Source organism: Patella vulgata, chromosome 6, assembly GCF_932274485.2.
Source record: "Patella vulgata chromosome 6, xgPatVulg1.2, whole genome shotgun sequence".
Classification (NCBI taxonomy): domain Eukaryota; kingdom Metazoa; phylum Mollusca; class Gastropoda; family Patellidae; genus Patella; species Patella vulgata.
In genome coordinates this window covers 5,539,677-5,562,672 of record NC_065884.2, presented here as the reverse complement: position 1 = coordinate 5,562,672, position 22,996 = coordinate 5,539,677, and the positions used below count along the sequence as shown (strand labels likewise).

The following is a 22,996-nucleotide window of genomic DNA, read 5'->3' as shown; positions in this document are numbered from 1 at the left end:
AAGGATGATCTCCATTATTTTTGTGCACGCTAGACCCCCTGGCAGAGAATCCCGCCCAATTTGTGTGTCTGTTTGTGTGTTGCCTACATGCCGCAATTCTTGTTAGACCCTTTCGAAACTTTGCATACCTATTCTGTATACCCTAAGGGTGTTCCCTATATTGTTTTAGGTGAATGCTATTTAAGGTAATTATGGTGTTTATTATGGTTATATATTTAATAATGATGTTTATGTCTACTTAGACCGGAGACATCACTTCTTTTCCTTTAAATTGACTTTTTTCGTATCAATTTTATTAAACAGTGTGCGACGTGTTGTGTCGCTCATACTGGTTCTACCGAGGTAAACAAAGTCTTATTTTCTCACTAAGGTGTTCATTTACATTGTTCAGGCGTTCACAGGGAGTGACACACGACCGTTTAGCAGTAAAAAGTTGCCCAGTAAAATTTATTGGGAAGTGAATTTTTTTCGACAAGGATTCAATAGGACGATTCCTGAACGTACAGGACGAGTGTAATGAGACCTACGTTCAGAGCTGAACTACATTATACACAGCTAAGTAGAAATAAAATGGCGGTTAACGTCCTACTGTTCTGTACCGACATGGCTACTGAGAGAGAGAAAGAAATGGGGTTTAACGTCCACTCGACATAAACTAAGTCATTTCGAGACTAACATATGGTTCAATTTTATTTCCATAATTTTCTTGCGCGTAGGGGTCTTTAGCAGTTGGGGGAAACCGGAAGACCCGGAGAAAGCCCACGAGATTGGACAGGCAACCCTATTTCTTGTCCTTGTCACGTACAAGGATTCGAAACCTCGCCAGTTGACTCAATGACAGACTTTATGATACAGCGCGCACGTGCTAACCATTCAGCCATCCAACCCCCCGACATGGCTACTGAAGACGGACATATGCCATACAGTGTACTATGAGGGAAATTTGGCCTGGACAATGTGTGCACGGTACCGCGGCTGCTCGTTCCATGCGAACGGCTATACATTGTCCCTTGTAAGGCCCTCGGTTCTGCACCACTGACAAGGAAGAACCACGCCAGAAAATCCCGATGAACTTTCTCGGTCAAAGCAGGGATCGAACACGGAACCTCCAGGAGGTGAGGTGGCTGTAACAGAGATAACCAGCACGTAGTGAGAACGTGGAAAAGGGTGGATAATTTTCAAATTTTCGTTTGGCTGAATGCTTTTCACTACAGACAGAGGAACAAATGGTCATGTCTTTGCACTAAAATTTGTATGAAGTTGACCACCAAAATTTGGAGATACACAAACTTGCAGAAGCATACTAAAAACATGTAACTAGTTGCCGTACATATCACCGTAGCCAACCTGATAACCCCGTTATCCTTCCGCCTCCAAATCATGAATATTTACCAAAACCTGGCGGTAAATGTTAATTCAAACCCTCTTCGTCAATTATAGACCAAAAAATCAACAAAAATGGGCATGCAAAAGAGGAGAAAAGAGACAGGAGAGAGAATTGCTATAAATAGAACTGGGCATCGAGATAGGGAAATATAACGGTGGTCTGCCTCCAGAAAGCACAGACTGGTTATCTCCCTTACGTATGTTTTAATGACGTCACCCTGTTAAAAATGTACTTAAAACTGAAATGGTTTTTAACAAAGTATTGTTTAGCCCAGGCATACATCAAGCAATATTCGATGAGGGAAATTTTGCCCAGACCGCGACTTACTCTTGAGTCAAATTCCAACATCAAGAAACATTTAAAATGTCCACAGGACCCCCTGGTTAGCAAACAAGCATCACATGGCCTCAGCAAGTGTCAAAGCTGTGGATGAGGAACACAGGTCTTTTTATGGCATTGACAACAGAGGATATTTCACAGAATCTGTTACAGGTGATAGTTAAAGACAACAAATGTCAGAAACACAATGTTTTATTTAATGGATGATTAAAGCAATTCGAGTGTTAAAAAGATTGATAACCAAGGCAATATATAACATTATAGAGTCTGGTAACCACAGCAATATATAACATTATAAAGGTTGGTAACCATAGCAATATATAACAAAGACTGGTGGTAACCATGGTAATGTATATTATTTTAAAGATTGATAACCATAGCAATATATAACCTAATTTGTTTTATTCATTCAATCAACTTTATCATTCAACAAATCACTTCATTAAACCTGGCTGTGTACATGTATGTACAATAACTTCCTTTCCTCAATTAGAAATAGAATTGAGAAATTTTATAAAATACATTAATCAAAGATCTACATCTCACCAAGTTTAAAGAGGCATCACTACAATTTGAAGTGGTTTGACAATAAAGTTACATCCGCGATATAAATTACAAATTATATTGTATGCAACATACATGTATGAGACAGATCTTGTCAAGCCATTGCGGAGATACAGATGTTTTAATTTCCGATTGCTGAGATACAGGCGTTTTAATTTCCTTTTTACAAATTTTACACAATTGTTTTAGTAGTTTAATGAACACTCCTCCATGTGTTTTACTGAATACCATATTCAAAATTACATTTATTTTTATGGTTATGGTGGTAATGCCCCTTTAAAATCTAACGAAGGAAAACGCTTGTTGGATGCATTTCAAATGCCGATTTCAAAACAAAAACACCATAAAACATTATTTCATAAAGTGAAAAACATATAAAAACTTCAGCACTATTAAACTTAATAATAATCTTATTTTAAAGGACAACTCCATCTGTTGCAGTTTTTTTCTATTTTATGCAGATAGTTACCTCTTTAATAAATTAGCACACTGGATATGGAGTTCTCCTTTAACATGATTTTCTATAACTGGGAAACACTGTAAAAACTATGTTGAGCAGTGTTGAACAGACATCAAAATGTCCTTTTGTATAAAATATCCAAGGAATGGCAACAGATCACAGACAATTTTTAACAAAAACAGTATAAGCCACTTGCGATAATAATATAAATGGATGCTAACAAGATTAGAATTAACATTTGTCATAAAAACAACGAACCAGCTGTATTTTTATTTTTATTAAAGTAATTACACTAGTGCCTAACTATACGTCCACGTTTTTAGGTAATAAGGAGAATTATTGCTTGTACGCCTAACCTAGTAAGCTTTCTCCAGGTTCTACTGAAGACCCCTGCACATAACTAAATTATCCGATCAATATGTGCACAAGCAAATACATGTATAAATATTCTATGCTTGTACGTGACAATGGAGAAGGGTCACCTGCCTAACCTTGTGGGTTTCTCCAGGTTCCTCTCATTGCTATTGACTTCTCTAAACAAGTGAATTAATGAATCAATACCCGTGCAAGCAAATACCTTTATGGATATACCATAAGTTAAGTGTCATGGTTCCCTTCACCTAGTCTACATTATACCAATAACTTGGATGCAGACCACTACAACAGTAGTTTAATAAAGCCCTAGTGACAATGGAGTACTGCTGTAGCAGTCACACCCAGTATCAATAACGTGGATGCAGACCACTACAACAGTAGTTTAATAAAGCCCTAGTGACAATGGAGTACTGCTGTAGCAGTCACACCCAGTATCAATAACGTGGATGAAGACCACTACAACAGTAGTTTAATAAAGCCCTAGTGACAATGGAGTGCTGGTGTATCAGTCACACCCAGTATCAATAACGTGGATGCAGACCACTACAACAGTAGTTTAATGAAGCCCTAGTCACTATAACATACTTCATCTCGTCAACAGTCATTCCTCTAACAAACACATTCACTGTTAATAACTATTTTACTAAATCTAATTTATGCAGAATAAATTGAGAAAAGGGCCACTCACAAGAAAAACACATCCTTATAATTATATGAATATTATTATCAATATTGTACATTATTGTAGTGCACGACTTATGTGCTCATTAAAATATAACACTTTAAATACTATAATATTCAATTAAACAGAAGTATGAATGGACATTAGTTATAAAATAAAATCAAACAGAAGTAATAATGAGGTAAAACTTGCACTGGGAATCTGCAGAGTGCCTCTCTCTATTAATAATTGCTTCAAATCTTGTCAATATCAATTAATTTCTCCATGATATAGTCACTGATTCTGGTGTAAATGTCAATCGAATGTCAAGATCGAAAACTACTTTGATTGATTTTATATACAACAATATGAAAATAATTTAAAAATAGTAACTTCTCTAATGTGTGTTAAATGTTGCGGTATTTATGGAAGAACAGAGAAAGGCAATACAACACAATCATACAGAATTTTCACAAAGTACTCAACTTAAAACATAACAAGCTGAATGACTTGTGGTTTCTCATAAAATATTTTTATCACTGAACTGGCCTTTAATAGAATGAAATACATATACACTATATAACTATATTTACCAATCAGTTATCAAATATGTGCAGATGGCATTGATATTGGGATGCCAGCTAGAAACATGTAACCCAGCTGAGTCAACTGTGGCCTACCCATCCAGTATTTTAACACTGAACTGGTCTTTCATAGGATGAATGGATTACAGCACATGCAACATATAGCCACATTTAACAATCAGATTAAATATGTGCTAGAAACATGTAATCAGCTGTGGTCCACATATCCAATATTTTATCACTGAACTGGAAGGATGGATTATAATAAATACAATCAGATTGAAGTATGGTTATTAAATGATATCAGGACACTGTCTAGCTAAAAACATATTATAAAAATATTTACAGCTTATATCAACTACTACAGAAATAATTTGCATAGAAAAGTTTCACATAGCACAGTCTAAAACTCTGAATATATTCTAACTCAGTCTTTTATGTACTTATAGTTCTACATACTTCTATATCGTGCAGTTGAGGTTTGAGGAAAAGATAGGTTGCCAAGCAACGAATCATACACCCACAGCAGCTAAGTTGTCCAGACAGTCAACAAGGGGGTTTTTTGTCAGTAATGAAAACCATTACATCACAATATTTTGTCTCATGACCTTAAACACTGTGTATAAAATTATATTACCTTTAGCCTCTTGCGCATCCACAAGATTTCTCAAGTATTCAAGGGCCATAACTCTGGCAGTAATTATCGGAAATTGTTGAAAATCAATAGGTTTCCTCGCCTTAAGATCGTAAACACTGTGTATAAATTTAAAATCTATCAGATAGTATCTTTACCCTGTACAGTGGCCACAAGATTTCTTTTAGCCTTGCTTGTGGATGCCGGACCGACGGATGGCGGTGACGTCAATATACGATCACATTTCAATGTGGGTGTATAAAAATATGCAAGTGAAAAAGATAACACTCAACACAACTAAGTCGTTTCCAGACTCAAATCCACTTAAAGCGAGAATTTCATATTTTCATAATTATTTCTATGTCTTTTGATCAATAGGTTATCAACTCACTATTATAAAATCATGGGCATTATTTCCCACCCTTAAAAATCATTGACATAGGAAATAACACAATTACCTCCCTTGTTTTCCTATTCCCTCCATGGAATAGCTATGTTCAAATGTTTGAATTTGAAGTTGAAAATGATATTTTTGCCAATTTCTCAGCTGGCAATAGTGAATTATAGGATTAATAGGATTATTCTTTAACACGGTAGGACTGTGTATGGATACCATCTATTTTAAGGCTTTATTTTAATAAATTTTAAAAATATAACTTAAAAATATGAAATTGTAGCTTTAAAGACGTATTATGTACATGCTGAAGGTCTCTTATATTAATTATTAATTAGACATTTATTCACATGACAAGCCTATAATCAACTCTCTAGAACATTGGATTAGACCACCGGTGCCATTTAATTGGTTAGAGAAAAAAATGGAAAACCAAGACTTTGTTTATTATCGTAGAAATAACAATCGAGAGTACGCTATTTTTGACAAAGTTTCAAACAGTCATAACTTCACTCAGAATAAAGTAATTTGACCGAGATAATTGTGACTAGGGTCAGCTCTTTATCAAATTCCTACATGTACATAATGCATCTTTAAGTAATAATTCACGATTCCTAGAATGCGTAAACATTCATAGAATCAGAAACAATTTTAAAGCATTCATCGTCTCACGGCAAGAGTAACTTAAAGGGAGAGAGAGAGAGAGAGAAATGGGGTTTAACATCCACTCGACACAAACTAGGTCATTTCGGGACTAACATATGGTTTAATTTTATTTACATAATTCGCTTGCGCGTAGGGGTCTTTAGCAGTGGGAGGAAACCGGAGGACCTGGAGAAAACCCATGAGGTTGGACAGGCGACCCTACTCCTTGACACGTACAACCGGGGATTCGAAACCAGTAACTTAAAGGGCATGTAGCTCTAATCCAATATTATCTATAATATTCAAAATTTAAGGTTTCAGAGAAATAAAATGGGGTTTAACGTCCTACTGTTCTGCTCCAACTGGGCTAATCAAAAAGGGCATATGCGATATATAGTGTGCTGTGAGGGTAATTTTGCCCAGACAGCAGCGCTACGGCCTACTCTTCTATCGAATTCCAATTGCCAACGGCTCTTTTAGGTACACGGGACCATGTTTTTTTTAATTCCATCCGGATGACTGGACAGTTGTCCTAATCAGGTCCTCTGTCCTGCATCACTAGGTTTCAAGGAACAGAGCTATATGCCCTTTAAAATAATTTATGGATGTCTTGGAAGTATCACATTTGATCCACATATTTTTGGCCACAAAGACAGTTTTACCAGTAGTTTCAGGTTGTTTTTAAACGATGGGTTACATATTTAAGATCTTGGCTGTCAAAGATACATATCTTTCAATAAAATGTTTAAATATTACATGTGGATAATAATTATAATGAAATTAATATGAAATTAATAGTAAATTATATAATTTATAAATGCATGAACGGAGTCAATTACCAAATACATGCTGTTACGCTTAAACGACTATGTAGCGGTTACAATATTTAAAATCAACCAATCATCTGGCTTGTATCATGATTTATTCAATGACCAATCGTATTCATTATATTTGATGTCAACTTGACCTATTTTTTCTAACTTTAAGAGCAGAAGATTAGCTCTGTCTTGTTGATTTGCGTCTAAATATGGTATTGTCCATCTGAAAGAAAATATTTAAATAGTTAAAAACCAATAATAACACAAAAGGAACACACAGTCGAACGTTTGGAATTGAATTCTCTAAATCCCAAAAATAGTGATAATCGAGTTAAAAGTTGGATTTCGGACTACAATGCATGTGTTGTCTGCATTAGAAAATACATCGACTAACTGCGACAGCCGAAACTTATTTGTTGTGTTTAATTATGTCACGATTCTACTCACACCACCTCCGTTGTAAGAGTTGACAGGAATGTGACAGGACTGAATTCCACGCACCTATATTAGAATTCTGTATGTTCCGGACTGTCAATCGAGCATGGTCAAAGAGAGAGAGAGAGAGAGAGAGAGAGAGAGAGAGAGAGATGGGTTTAAGGTCCATATGACACAAACTAGGTCATTTCAGAGGTTTTCAGCAGTGGAAGAAAACCGGAAGACCGGGAGAAAACCAATGAGGTTTGTCAGGCAACCCTACTCCTTGTCAAATATAATCAGGGAATCAAAACCACACTAACTGACTCAGTGACAGACCTTATGAGCTAAATCACAGGTGTTAACCCATTCAGCCAACTCACCCCGCTCCTAACATAAGGAAGCATATGAATGGCTTCAGTATAAGACCATAATTATTATAATGTATAAGCACAAAAATTCTAATGTGATGCAAGTTCCAGAGTGAGGTCAAACCCATTTGATTTTCGGTTCTTTGATAAAAAAATGTAAGAAGACTTGTTCTTATTTCTTCATGAAAAAGACTTATCTAAAAATAAAAAACCAAAAGTCCTTGGTTGTGCTGTCTTTAATTTCTAAGATTTTTCAAATTTTTATGAGATTCAAACATGTATCTATTTATTTATAAAGCCCACAAAGAAAAGAAATCAAACTGGTGAGGTCTAATCACTAATTATGTTTTTCACAAGGGATTTCGGAACAGAAATGTTTGGAGCTGGGATAATTCTTAGTTGTTACTATCATTGTAATTTTCATGACTAAATCAAAGAGTTAATCCAATTTTTTCATAAATACTATAATAGTCATATTATACATCTTAGCAAAATTTTGCTTCAAAACTATAAATCACTGAACCCCTAGAGGTCAGACATTTTTTCATACAGCTTGAACAGGGGCGGATCCTAGAATTTTTGTAGGAGGGGGTTTGTCAGGTTCCTGTTAAGGACATTTGACAATGCAAGAAGCCATCATCGTTTTAAAATTGCATAGGCATAGTTTGTATTATGAATTAATAGGACCACATTGTGATTCAATTTCATTGATGCAAAAGCAGTAATTGTGATAACACATATGACAATACCATTATTCCGTGCTTTGAATGCCCATCCCATCCCACCATCTGATGATAAAGGATAAAGCACATGACCGTGACACTTTTCTCATAATTTTATTTTAAGTAGATGAGCAGTGGGGTTGACCCCCCCGCCCCCCCACATCCCTCTGGATCAGCCACTGTTGAAGTTGGATGCTCTTTTAAACAGATGAAAACAAATGACTTACCGAATCACATCTGTGTCTGTTTCACCAAAATCTTGACGATACCACTGAAATATCTTTGACAACCAAATTTCATCTGATTCAGTAAACATGGAGACCTCTTGACGACAAAAATTTCTCGTGGCCTCATCTAATGCATGGTCTTTATTCGCTGGGGAGTACACATTTATAGCTGGACATGACTGGAACACAAGAAATACAAAATTTGTAACCACAAAATCAGACTCCTCACATAAATTTGTATTCATCACAGTGTTAAGAAGGCATGATTGAGTTTTGTGTCAGAGTAATGGGGTTTAACATCCACGGAACACAACTAGATCATTTTGGGACTAACATATTTTCATGATGTACTCTATGGTGTAGCAGTAGACATTTTGTAAACAATACTTCTCACAAACCACACATACTGTGGTTTAGTGAGATTAAGGCCTGGTTCAATAACTCAAGAGGTCCTGAAATCGATCCCAGTGTTGGTTGAAAAAAATACTAAGTCTGGTACGAGAGAGAGAGACTAACATATGGTTTAATTTTATCTGAATAATTTGTTTGTGCGTAGGGATCTTTAGCATTGGGAGAGAACCGGAGGACCCGGAGAAAACCCACAAGGTTGGCCAGGCGACCCTACCCCTTGTTACATACAATAGGGAAATCGAAACCACGCCAGTTGACAATGACAGACATTGTGATACAACCATTCAGCTGTCCAACCCCCAATGACCCTAGTCAAGTGCAGAACAGAGACCCTGGCAAGTAAAGGGTCTAGTCATTCATATGTGATGAAAAATAAAGTAGATCGTAATGCCACAGTCAGATCAAAATTTCCATCACAGCACACCTGTTGGTGTAGAACAGTAAGATGGTAAACCCCATTTCACAAATTATTATCACAATAAATGTGACTCATCTAAAAGAGTAGTAAATACTGAATTCTTACCTTGGCTCCACAGACTAGGGCAAAATGGATTCTAGGATCAACTTTCTTCACAGCAAATTTTAATCTGGGATCTTTCTCACTGAATAGTGGTTGATTACTGGCAGGATGAGAACGATTACCTGTAATAAATATAATGATTACCTGGGATAAATATAATGATTACCTGTGATAAATATAATGATTACCTGTAATAGAACATAATGATTACCTGTAATAGAATATAATGATTACCTGTAATAAATATAATGATTACCTGTAATAGAATATAATGATTACCTGTAATACATAGAATAATGTATAGGAAAGATTATAATTACCCGTCAATACATGTACTTCAATCACATATTTGCAATAATAACTAAACGCATGACCCCCGGGGCAGAGATTTCCAGTTCTCTGTTGAAATTTTTGGACGAATTGAGCCAAGTGGATGCAGTATAAAAATATGTCTCCTAAAGATTTTATCATATACAAGTAGTTAACAGAAACAAGTCATTTTCCTACTGACATACTCAAATATTAAGGAGAAATTACAGTCACTTCGTGTTTAAGATCAACTACGTACATGAAAATCTATTGAAAAAACAAAAACACGTAGAAGACAGATTTTGTAATTTTGTTAAAAGGTTTATCCATTCTACAATGTTTTATAGTCGTGAAACATTTATAGTCCATAAATCATTTACTATATTTTCTGCTAACTTTACAGATAATGTCAGACACAAATTCTTGGCACAATGCCTCTGATGCCTTTTATTGTGTTTGGTACTGGTTTGTCTTTATTCAGGGTTTTTATAAATTCATATTACATGGCCGACACAAAAATTCAAAATGACAGGTTAAACAAACAGCGCCTGACATTTTGTCATACATTTAAAATGAATATTCCCAGGTCAGCTATAATCATTACCAAATTATATCTCTACTTACCTCGTAGTATACCATGTTCAATGTCATCTAACGTATAAACATGGCCACCAATATTATACGCTGCCGTCCTCCAGAACTGATACATTTTTAAAACTGAATCTGGTAATTCCTTCTGTTCAGCTAGACTATGTATAGTCAGAGCGTTATAAATATCTTGTATAAAGTTATGGTTGAATAAATTCTATCAACGTTTCATCTTTCTCATATTCAGGGAAAAAAGATACACTCAAAATTAATTGTGGGCGTATAAAAAAAACCCATAGACAAATACATGTAGGTACATGTACGTGTATGGATGTAGGTTAACATTGGGTGTAGCATCCACTCTACACAAACTAAGCCATTTCAGGACTAACATTCGTCAATTTTATTTCAAGATTGTACAAATGGTAAATCGATACCTTGCCACTTTAATTAATGATCTAACATGCATGCATTAAACCATTTACCACCCAACCCCCTTGACAAAAGCACATATAATTTGAAGACTTGCACAAGAAATGAAGTTTTATAACTGTATGTCGACTTTGTAGAGTGGTGCTGGTACATGGTACATATTAATATCGAAATATTATATCTTTAATGTTATATAGTTAATAAACAGATTCTCTTATCTATCTCCTCATGATTTATTGCTACTTGAACGATCCTTTCTACAGGTTTAAGTTAATATGCATTTATAGAGAGCATAAAATACATACATGTAGGTACACATGACACATACATCAACTACATGTACACACGATGTGCATTACACATGTAACACATGGTACAGACATCAACTAACACTATTTTAACAATTAGACCAGAAGTGGCCAACAATTAAGATACTACATGTATTCACCAATTTGTTGACACACGAATTCAACGCGTATTGATCAGTAAGGAGACAAAACAGAAGTCCATCTTTCATAGTTTGATTCATTAAGCATTGAAAGAAAATAACATTCGCTAACAAGGATAAAAATAATGTCGCCTTCTGTCGCTTCGAGGACATGTATTTTGACTTCCTCTAAAATGGATCTAAACCTATCCACGACTGAATTAGAAAATCTAATAACTGTGTATCGGAAGCTTGGACTTTCTGGAACCTGCGGCGTCAAAAGTAAACGATGACGGGGATGAGAGGGGTCGCCTTGAGGTCTATTGCTACCATTTTATTTAATTACTAAAAAGGAACAAATGTGGCCATACAACGGATAAAACTATTATATTGTGTAAACGGACGTCCAATATGTTGCATCTGACAGTTGTATGGATTTTTTGTATTGTGTAAACGCGGCTTAAAGCTGACTGTTCAATTTCGATAATGGCTATCCAATTTACAAGTATTTCACTTCCCAACGACTGTTAAACATTACACATCAATAATCAATCAGGTTGTGTATATTTGACCAGATTTCAGAGGGCTAAATACACAAGATTAAATGATACCCAATTTACAGTGTAATCTGTGAACATAAAATAACAGCACAAAGGTATAATGACTATTTTATATTGGCCTACACACGACATTTAAACAAGATTTCACTGGTCGGTATCAAAGCATATAAATTTGTAAATAAGTGCCCTCTATAACAAGTTACCATCCCACCCCACATCCTTACTCCTACATAGTAAAATACACTGAACATATAGAATAAGCATGGCTACCATCAGACAAACCAATAAGAAAATAGACTTATTATTTCTATCAATATTTAATGACTTAATGGCTGATTGGTAAAAGGTAATTAGTGCGATCCATCCATAACCTTTACGCTGTACGTAAAACAAAAAAACACCATTTATTCTGATATCTGAGTGTGTGATTTGTAATAACGTATTGTATATTCTGTGTTTTAATGAGTGCAGTTGCTGTTTATAATTACTAATCTTATATTACCATACCTAGTTTATATCTACATCAGAGATCAATATCAAGATTTGTTTATCAAATCAATCAATCAGTATTCTTCTCTGCACCAATTGACAGATAACATCAACAAACTGCTGTATAGAGATTATTACGCTATATACACATGTTCATCAGATCGAAGCCATCTATTTCACTCTATTCTTAGAATAAGAAGAAGGAAATCAATCTGCTCCAACTGAGTTAATGACTCTATTCTTAGAATGTGAAGAAGGAAATAAAATGAAATAAAATGAAATGAAATGTGGTTTAACTTCCTACTGTTCTGCTCCTATACTGGGCTAATGAAGACGGGCATATGCCATACAGTATGCTATGAGGGAAATTTTGCCCTGGCAGTGGCACTATCGCCTACTCTTATATAGAATTCCAACTGCCAAAGGATCTTTTTCGTGCATTCCTATGTATACACAGAACGTCGTTTTTCCGTCTCATCTGAAGGACAAGACAGCTGTCCTTGTCAGGCCCTCCGTTCTGCACCAAGAGGAAACCACGTCGGAAAATCCTGATGAACTTTCTAGGCTGAAATGAAAAGGGGTTTAACATTATCCTGTTAGGCTCCAACTATGGCCTTCTCCTATCTCGGATTCTAACTGCCAAGGGATCTTTTACGTGCACGCCACTGTGTACACGGGACTCGGTTTTTCATCTAATCGAAACGACTAGACGGTTGTCCTTGTCAGGCCCTCCAGTCTGCACCACTTCTGGGATCAAACACGCGACTTCCAGTCTGCACAACACATAAACAATCACACGGACAAGACATAAAACTATACACAGACATTTCAATCAGAGAGATAGAAATGGCATTTACCATCCACTCAACACAAACTAGGTCATTTCAGGCCTAACACATGGTTCAATTATACTTCAATAATAAGCTTGCGCATATGGGTCTTACCGGTAGGTTTTGGGAGGAAACTGCAGGATCTGGAGTTGGACAGGCAACCCTAGTCCTTGTCACAAACAAGCGGGGAACTGAAACCATACTGCTTGACTCAATGACAGACCTTACAATCTAAAGTGTACAAATTAGACCATCAGATCCCCTACCACCCCACCCCACCTCATCAAATTATAGTGCACCACACATAAACATAAGACAAACCCAAACACACGACTCAATATACACAATAAACGACAAATGTATGATCCAATCAAATGATGTGAGTAAAAGTTTTTTAAAAGGATACTTATAAAAAATGGTATTTTTTCATCTTCTGATAAAGTGTTTAAATCTATTGTTTGTAATAAACAGGCATCTTCTTTATATTCTTTAAATAATGGACTAGTCTTTAATTTGGGATACGCTACACCTTTACCATCTTCAGACATAAACTCTCCCTTCAACCTGAAAATATATAAACAAACAATAAACTCTCCCTTCAACCTGAAAATATATATAAACAATAAACTCTCATTTCAACCTGCATGTAATAAACAAACAATAAACCCTCCCTTCAACCTAACAATATATACACCACCAATGAACTCTCCCTTCAAACTAAAAATATATAAACAAACAATAAATTCTCCCTTCAACCTAAAAATATGTTAAAAAAAACCATACAACAACGCCATCATTTTGAACATGTTGTGATTCTTCTTTGATTTTATTGCATGGGGGTGGCGTTATTTGTTTCACATAGTTTTTTGATCGGTAGTATGTGGTTCCTGTTTCCAATTCGAATCAGTGTGTGTCCTGCTTTAGTCACGCTCATCTGTCATCACTGAAGAAATAGTCATGTTACATGTATTTGGGGGGAGGGGTGTTATTATCGTAGCAATGGTACTTGACAATCGAGACTAAGCCTTGCTTGTTCATTTTATAGTTCATTTTTTAAATCTTGCGGTCGTTCAAATCCTTTTAAATCTCTGCAATGGGTATGGCCTGGAAAATTTATTAAATAGGCATTATACATGTATAAGAGCTAATCTGCCCATTGCAGGCCGTCTTTGGGCCTTAAATTTTATATAAATCATTTATTAGACATTTATTAACATGACAAGACTATTAATCAACTCTTGATGCCATCGCTTGGTTCTGATTTTAAGTAGAGTAGAACGGTTTGACCATTTAAAGATTTAATTTTAAAATGGAGAAGCGAGACTAAGGCTCCAATGTCCAGTTCGGTGGTTACGATCAATTGTACACATCTTGTCAAAACTAAAACCATTGACAGCTTAATTGCTCAAAATAAATTTTCAATATATTCATTTTGTATTATTTATTTTTTTAACTATTACAGCAAGAATGGCAGAGAAAAATATACCTGATGTAATTTTCCAAAATTAGCAATCAAAATGTAAGTGTAATTCAGAATCATTAATATTAGATGTTTTTGGAGCTGTATTGGTTGATGCATAGAGAATATCATGAGCTCGACTATACATGTACTGTAGGTGAATAAAAGCTATAGGGCTGCTGACTGACTGTGCATATGCACTGGACCTGTTTTAAAACCCCTTTAAGATTGTCAATTGAGAACATTCATTTAAGTTAAACTTTTTTTATTCCAATTCTGGCTTTCTGGCTGTGAGGGGCAGCCTACAAATGTATATGTACCAGAGGAGTTGAGCCAAAAAAAACCCAAATTAACAATTATATTTTCTAGGATCTGCTGCATAACATGGTTGTGGCAGAATATACATGTAGGTAGACGTAGACTATATAGTATAAACTGTAGCGAAAGTGTAACAATTGTAATCTACCATAACACATACTTATGGCAAAACACCAATCTAATTAAAATACAGATCTATAATTTGTTTCTTTTTTTTATACTTTCGATGGCCTCTACTACATCATGAAGATCTGATCAGTTATACTAGTGGAAGGTCGTGTCAGAGGTCATACGAATGGCTTTTGACTCCATGATGTCAGACATTTGAGTAACAATCAGCACTTATGTTTCTAGTATGTTACCCACAGTTCTATGCACCTCACGCCAAAAACTCGCCGTGACAGACCGTTTCATTAGCTAATTCCTCGAGATCATCCAGAATGCAGGTTATAACAACTCTTCCAGATCCTAGTATAGTAAAGATAAGTAAAACTAAATTTTGAAATATATAAAAGGAAACGAAATAGGATCTGTATGTAATCTTTAAGTAATCTGTATGTGTTTTAATCAGATTGGATTATCTAGTTCCTTGTTCAACATCTAAACGGCCGTGACACTCTAATTCTAACCGACGTGGTTTCCCCTTGTCAGCGGTGCAGAACGGAGGGCCGAACAAGGACAGCTGTCTAGTCCTTCGGATGAGACGAAAAACCGAGGTCCCGTGTATACATTGGAATGCACGTAAAAGATCCCTTGGCAGTTGGAAATCGATATAAGAGTAGGCGATAGTGCCGCTGTCCGGGCAAAATTTCCCTCATAGCACACTGTATGGCGTATGCCCGTCTTCATTAGCCCAGTATAGGAGCAGAACAGTAGGACGTTAAACCCCATTTCATTTCATTTCTAATTCTAACCCACATTTTTCTTTAAAATCAGAGCTAGAGAGTTGATATTGGGCTTGTCATGACAATAAATGTTTAAATAATAATTCTTATAACATGTGAAGCCAGAAAAAATTCAGCTCTTGTCTTACATAATGTATCTTTAAGTATGGTACCAAAGCATAGTCCTACGTGTAGTCTACATTATACATATTTTTTCTCCATAGAACAAGTGATCAAGTTACTCATGAATATATTTAAAATAAAATATTCACACAAAGAGAATATCATATAGAAATTTGAATAATAACTATACTTTTTACTACATCTATCAACATATCTATTTATTCTGGGTATTCTATTGACAACAGATATTCTTCACCTATTTTTTTATTTATTTCATGTCCCTTTTGGAATTTATTGAATAGTATATCTATTAATAATCAATAAAGTAAACCAGGGCAGATTCTTCACGGATCATTGACCACAGTTTATCTATGAGTAGCAACATTATCCAGACTTTAGGCCTATCTTTAGAAAAATGAATTAATAAATGATTGCACACCTTCTACTCTAAAATAATCTAACAATAAGAAAAATAAACATGACAATTATTACACAAGGGAAATTCTTGTACAGTCAGGTACATGAGAACAAAATCATTGAATATAAATTACACTTGATATGATTCTCAATACCGGTACTAAAATTTTAAACAAAAATTTATTCATTATTGATTATTGCTTGATAAAGATACAATGTACCAGTAAGAGTATTGAAATGTTGCATGTAATAAACAAAGAAGTAGTAAATCCATAAAGTTGTGTTATTATGAAAAAGTTGTAGGCCTATAAAACTATAAGAAGATAGGCTTGTTCTTCATACAATAGCTACAAGTATGTTTTTTTAGGGTTGAGCGATATACATGTACATGTACCTGTATAATGGGAAAAAAAAACAAGAGCATCGCTAACGCAGCAATATACGTCCACATTCCTGTTTTGTTTGATATGGTCCAGTTTGCATTGAGGGTCTGTGAAATAAAACTGGGTTGTAGGACTGCTATCAGTATAACATTTCGTTCACATTAACAGAACACAATTTTTATTTTAAAACAATCGATGTCTTTATTCTAAAAGCATGACGTTTTTTTTTTGTTTTTTTTTGCTTGATTGATAACGATAAGAGAATACTTGTGGAAACGTCGTGCTTTTAGAATAAACTAGTGATTGTATCCCATAAAAACTGTGTTCTGTTAATTTGTTCCCTGATCGCTAAATGCCACTTAAAGAATAACTAGAAATGGGCGTGGCTCTGCCCCTGGGGGTCGGGCATGCACCAAAAACAATAGGGATCTTCCTTGGGGTATAAGGAATAAGTATACCAAGTTTGAAGAAAATCCAGTAAGAATTGCGCCCTGTAGGCGACACAAAGACACACGAAAAGAAAATGGGCGTGGCTCTGCCCCTGGGGGTTGGGCATGCACCCCAAACGATAGGGATGTTCCTTAGGGTACAAAGAATGTGTATGCAAAGTTTCAAGATTATTAGTTAAGAAATGTGGCCTGTAGACGACAAACAAACAAATACTAGAAATGGGCGTGGCTCTGCCCCGGGGGGTCGGGCATGCACCAAAAACAATAGGGATCTTCCTTGGGGTATAAGGAATAAGTATACCAAGTTTGAAGAAAATCCATGAAGAATTGCGCCCTGTAGGCGAACCACAGACACACACACACACACACACACACACACACACACACACACACACATACATACATACACACACACACACACACACACAGACAGGGGCGACGGCATAATACGTTCACATTATGAATGTGGACGTATAAAAAGTGACAATTTATCAAATCACAATAAAAGATACATGTATTATCGTGATAATTTATACATTTATCTTAAGAAGTCAAATTTTGAATACATGTACCGGTGCTTGGGCCGAAAATCATCGCTTGATGTCAAATTATTGTTGCTAATGTCAATAGGCATCATGCTGGAGATTCACCCTCAACCAACTGATACTTAAGATCCATAAGATGGCATCGATTATGGTCTTTTCATGTTAATACATGTAAGTGTCTAATTAGTAGTTTAAATAACACTTCACTAATTTCAATCCTAAAGAAAGACCTGGATAATGTACCTGTATGTTTAAAATGCTATTTTTACTGATGAATTCAATTTCTAACAATAGAATGTCATACCAGTTAGTTAAAGTAAAATATTAAAGATACATTATGGGAGATTAGATAAAGAGCTGGCAATTCTCACTGTAACAGTTAAAAACTAGATAATGTAAAGCAGTGATGGGATTTCAAAATTTTTCTTGTTGGACATTTTTACCGAAAATAAAGGGACATAACTTTACATTGTAAAGGCAATTTGCTGAAAATTTCAGTCAAATTGATCCACTCTGTACCGGGAATTTAGCGATTGAATATTGGGACTAGCTTTGATCATCATCCCTATAAAGTCGGTAGGATAAACAACATAGTCGCGATTATCCATTTTTTGATTTAATTATGAATGGAAGGCGAACAGCCAATCGGAACGTAATCCAATAAACATCGCAGGCTAGCAATGCCATCGAGAGTGCATTATGGTCTGGATAAGTTAATTAATGTCTAATTAATAATTTAGATAACATTTCAGACCTAATGAAAGACTTGAAATAGGTAGATTTAGCTCTTGCATAATGTACATGTATGTATGTTTAATAAAGATAATATGTACATTTCTAAATGTAACTGGCAGGGTTCTAAAATCTACTTTTTGATATTTACAAGACAGTGACAGTTGTGACAGGGGTAAATATAATAAGAAACCTCATCTCTCAACCCTCCGTATTTTGAGATATGAGATGGTACTATATAAATCCATCTGGCAAACCCCAATGCTGATCAAATCGGGCTTTCATTTCGCAAACCAGACAATTTTTTTTCCAAACAACGATTGATTACTGTTATTCACAACATTTCTGCCGCATTCAACTACAATTAAGCATATAATCCTACCTGACACAGGTACAAATCATGTCTTTTTAAATCGAAGCGATAATAGCCTGACTCTTCGGCATTTTAAACTTGAAATCTTTGACGCCATGAAGGCGGATCGTCTTGTACAACAGCCAATCATAGTACTAACCCGATATGGGTTGCACAGGAATAATACACCATAATTATTAATGTCTGCATCAATTTGAATAAAAACAACACTTGATTTAATTTATATTTTTGACAATATTTGCAGATAAACCAAAGTTGTTTCTCTTTGGGGCACGTATGTTTAACAAGTCCTACATGTAATAATAGTATAAAATTAACTTATTTTCAAGATGTTACAGGCATTAATAATAAAATTGAAGTTTATCAAGTGAAACTAAAGGGACCTGATCGTAGCTAAAAACAAGCACATCAGTAGGTTTATATGTTGGTATTTAGCTTTTGTAATTACTGTCTAACCTTGACCTTGCCAAACAAGTGTTCCTCAATTACGAGTCCTTGCACCAATGTGACCTCTCACATTGCCATTTTGACTTCATACCATGCACTACAGTGTCACTTGTCTTGAGATGTTAATGATATAGCAATGTATTATCATCAATATTGGGACATAATAATATATCAGGTTATACGGTTTTTCGGTATTTTTTAAAAAAAATAAATCTGATACGATAAAATTGTTAATTCAAGTATTAATTATATTATTATTTTATTATTCACTTTCAAATAATCTATATTTGTTATGTATGGACATTGATGTGTGTACATGAAGTGTGTGCTGTAACTAGTATTAAGTAGATCTAATGCAAATAAAAAAGTTTAATATTATAAAATAGAGATTAGCCTCTAGAGGCTTGAATTAGATATTAATGACAGGGCAAATAGCACATTTTATGTATCATCCTTATTCCGTAAAATATAAAGTTTACAAATTATGCAACCCCTAACCCAACCCATGTAGTACATGTACATGTATGTAGGCTACTGGTAACTTATACGTAGATGTGTAGAGTAGAGTGAAGCTGGCGCAGTCGGGTCTGTACTGGAATTCGAGACATAAAATATAAAATGCAGACGGTTCAAGACATGGGCATAATGTCATTATATTTTACAGTTAGTTGTATTACTTACCTTAGCATGCTTTTCTGCAATTTTTTTGATAAATCAACAGCAGAGATCGCCGTCTGTATCGACGGTTTCTCCGAGTTATAAACCACAACCTCTGTTTTGGCCTCCATTTTGATAAACTGAGGTTTGTATACAGAATTAGTCACAGAGTTGAACTTTCGTAAAATAAAAAAAATAAATAAAAATCTAATAGAATATGAAATAATTAGATTAAGAACTGTTTTAAGAGTAGTAAAACAATCTATAAACGTCGTGTTTTATAACGATTTTGAAAAAATCGTTATTACGAAACTAGAATTGAAGAAAAATTCCACAGGCTGGTTGTTTAGTCTTTGTCACCCAGACTTTGCTACGATTTCTGTGGAAAGCCACTCGGCAAAACTCGACAGATTCCGTTACCCTACATCTAATCTCGGCTGTATGACAGTCAGTGATATGTACCTACGCCCATACATTTGCGATGCGGCTGCCGGTTTACTTTAAACAGGAAAACGTGTCGCTTTTACAAAAAAGTCCCAAATTGCGTCTTTTGTAGAGTGTATATACCTAAATGAGCAGAGATAGTGTCTCAAGGCTGCTGGTTTGATAAAATTCCCTTGTAATTCCCCAAACCCAATGCCAAACGTGACGTTTGTTGATATAATACACTCTCCACAGAAATCTCCATGGGGGTGGTCATTTTTCATTCGGAACCTTTAAAATAGTTCAAATATGTCGGAAATGGTCATACAGCCGAGATTAGATGCGTAGAATCTTCGAGGTTTGCCGAATGTGTGGAAAGTCAGTCAAGTCGTCCACGCGAAAAATCTAGTTAAGTCGCCCACACTCGTTGGTGGTGTCGTCCACACGGCATTTGTTGACTCGTCCACACGACTTAGTTTAATTTCAGGATGTAGAAATACGTTGTTTAAGTCGTCCACACGACATTGTGTAATGTTAGGGACACAGAAAGTATTCAGTCAGTATAATATGAGTGTTTATGAGTATATTTTCTTCACGTCAGTTAACAGGCTATCGCCGATCTAGAGCGGTCGCATTTATAAATAACAAACAACAAAATAGATCACTTTATTCTATAACGATTTCATTAATAGATAATCCACTACACAGCCACTAAACGACTCACCTCAATAGTCCCGGTACACTCTTCTTCTTCCCCAGTTCATATAATTCCCATCTTATAAATATTTTATCATGAATAGAGTCCAACTTCTTTTTTTGCTTACACTTTTCATGCAGGTTGGTTTCACTAAAACAGGATTGCCCCGTGATATAAGAGATCAGAGAATACAATTGCACGTAGCCACTTTTTCGACAAGACAGTGTTATCTTCAGTTGTTCAGACGACCCAACTTTAAAAGAAAGCATGCAATCTCCACGTTACAACGGGTTCCATTGATTTAATTGATTTATTTTATAATTTATTACATGGTTTAGACCACAATGTGTTACAATTCGTATTTTGTTATTCTAAATTGATTCATATACGGAATTCTTATATTTGGAGTTGTTTAGTTCCATTTCATGTACGGAAATTAAATCAACGATTAGTTTTTAAATTATTTATGGTGCCGAAATAATATCAATCTAATTTGTCTTATCTAAAAGTTGCTCCGGCGCAATTTAGTTGATTATTGACCGTAGACTCAGTGACGTATTTTGTTTTGGCGAGTGATTCAGCTGTCAATATGTAATTGTAAAATACCTTTTTATAAAGAAGATAAATGAAATGAAATGAAATGGGGTTTAACGTCCTACTGTTCTGCTCCGAACTGGGCTAATGAAGACGGGCATACGCCATACAGTGTGCTATGAGGGAAATTTTGCCCGGACAGCGGCACTACGGCCTACTCTTATATCGAATTCAAACTGTCAAGGGATCTTGTACGTGCACGCCAATGTGTACACGGGACCTCGGTTTTTCGTCCCATCCGAACGACTAGACAGCTGTCCTTGTCAAGCCCCCCGGCCTGCATCACTGACAAGGGGGAACCACGCCGAAAATCTGGATGAACTTTCTCGGCCAATGCAGGGATCGAACACCCGACCTCCAGGCTAGCGAGCCAGCGTCTTACCCACATAGCCACGTGATCCCCATAAACAAGATAAACTATGTTAGACATTATAAACTAATCTGATCACAAACGTTTATCCATCGAATAATTTATATTCAGATTTCATATCAAGTCAATTAAATGCTGTCTAAACATTAAAATCATAACGCCAATTGATAAACAATACCAGTTTACTTTATCACAAAAACATCGGTGAAATAATCATAAATCTAAAATCATAACGCCAGTTAAATAACAATTCGAATACACTTTATTACAAAAACATCGGTGAATTGACCTAAAATCATAACGCCAATTAACAAACAATACGAATATACAGCGGTGAACTAATCTTGGTCGTGATCGGTTATCAACAAAAATCAACGAGCAAAACTTATTTATTCCATACATTCAAATTGTGCACGAGTTGTGGACGATTTAACTGTTGACGACTTTGCTTGTGAAAGAGTTCATAGAGTTAACTGGCATCAATTGACGTCATATATATATATATGACGTCATTGACTGTCACCCTTTCTTTCTATCTAGAAATGGTGTCTTCCGTCTTGCTCCAATTAAGACAAATTTCACGACTCACAAATGTTGCAGCTACGTTCTATCATTCCTGTAAAAAGACTGAATTTTTTGTTCTTTTTTTTTTTTAATTTAGGTTTTTGGATAAAATACCTATTTTCTTGAAAGATTTCTTGAAAGAATAATTTCAAAAATTAATTGTTTTGTTTCGCAGCTACAGAAGAAGGCATTCGCACTACCCCTGTGAAATAGATTGGGTCTCTTATCTTCCATTAAACAACCAATGAGTAAAACTTGTTTGTTCCATACAATTGAAGAGTACGAATAAAGTATTGGTCGGCATAACCATTACCTTGTGGACGACTTAACTAGTTGCTGTGGTCGAGTTCTTTTTGGACGAGTTTACTGGGTAACCGAGACTACTCATGTGACGCCGTAA

At 35.5% G+C, this 22,996-nt stretch overlaps 1 protein-coding gene across 1 annotated transcript; it reads right to left on the bottom strand.

Annotated features, from left to right (window-relative positions):
• Window positions 1-1,908: 1,908 nt before the first annotated feature.
• Window positions 1,909-20,111, bottom strand: LOC126824957 (uncharacterized). Its single transcript, XM_050554420.2, has 6 exons — window positions 19,973-20,111; window positions 13,568-13,725; window positions 10,460-10,612; window positions 9,530-9,648; window positions 8,596-8,774; window positions 1,909-7,084 (listed from the first exon to the last, which is right to left on the bottom strand). Exons 1-6 carry the CDS (start codon window positions 20,077-20,079, stop codon window positions 6,958-6,960), a joined length of 843 nt encoding a protein of 280 aa, XP_050410377.1. The 5' UTR covers window positions 20,080-20,111; the 3' UTR covers window positions 1,909-6,957.
• Window positions 20,112-22,996: the final 2,885 nt, after the last annotated feature.

What these genes read in the sequence shown, in the direction of transcription:
- LOC126824957 (XM_050554420.2), bottom strand. Translation starts at nt 20,079, where the DNA reads ATGGAGGCCAAAACAGAGGTTGTGGTTTATAACTCGGAGAAACCGTCG. An exon ending in TGAACATGGTATACTACGAG is followed by an intron (nt 9,649 to 10,459) that starts GTAAGTAGAGAT and finishes TATTTATTACAG; the next exon opens with GTAATCGTTCTCATCCTGCC. An exon ending in CCCTAGTCTGTGGAGCCAAG is followed by an intron (nt 8,775 to 9,529) that starts GTAAGAATTCAG and finishes CTTGTGTTCCAG; the next exon opens with TCATGTCCAGCTATAAATGT.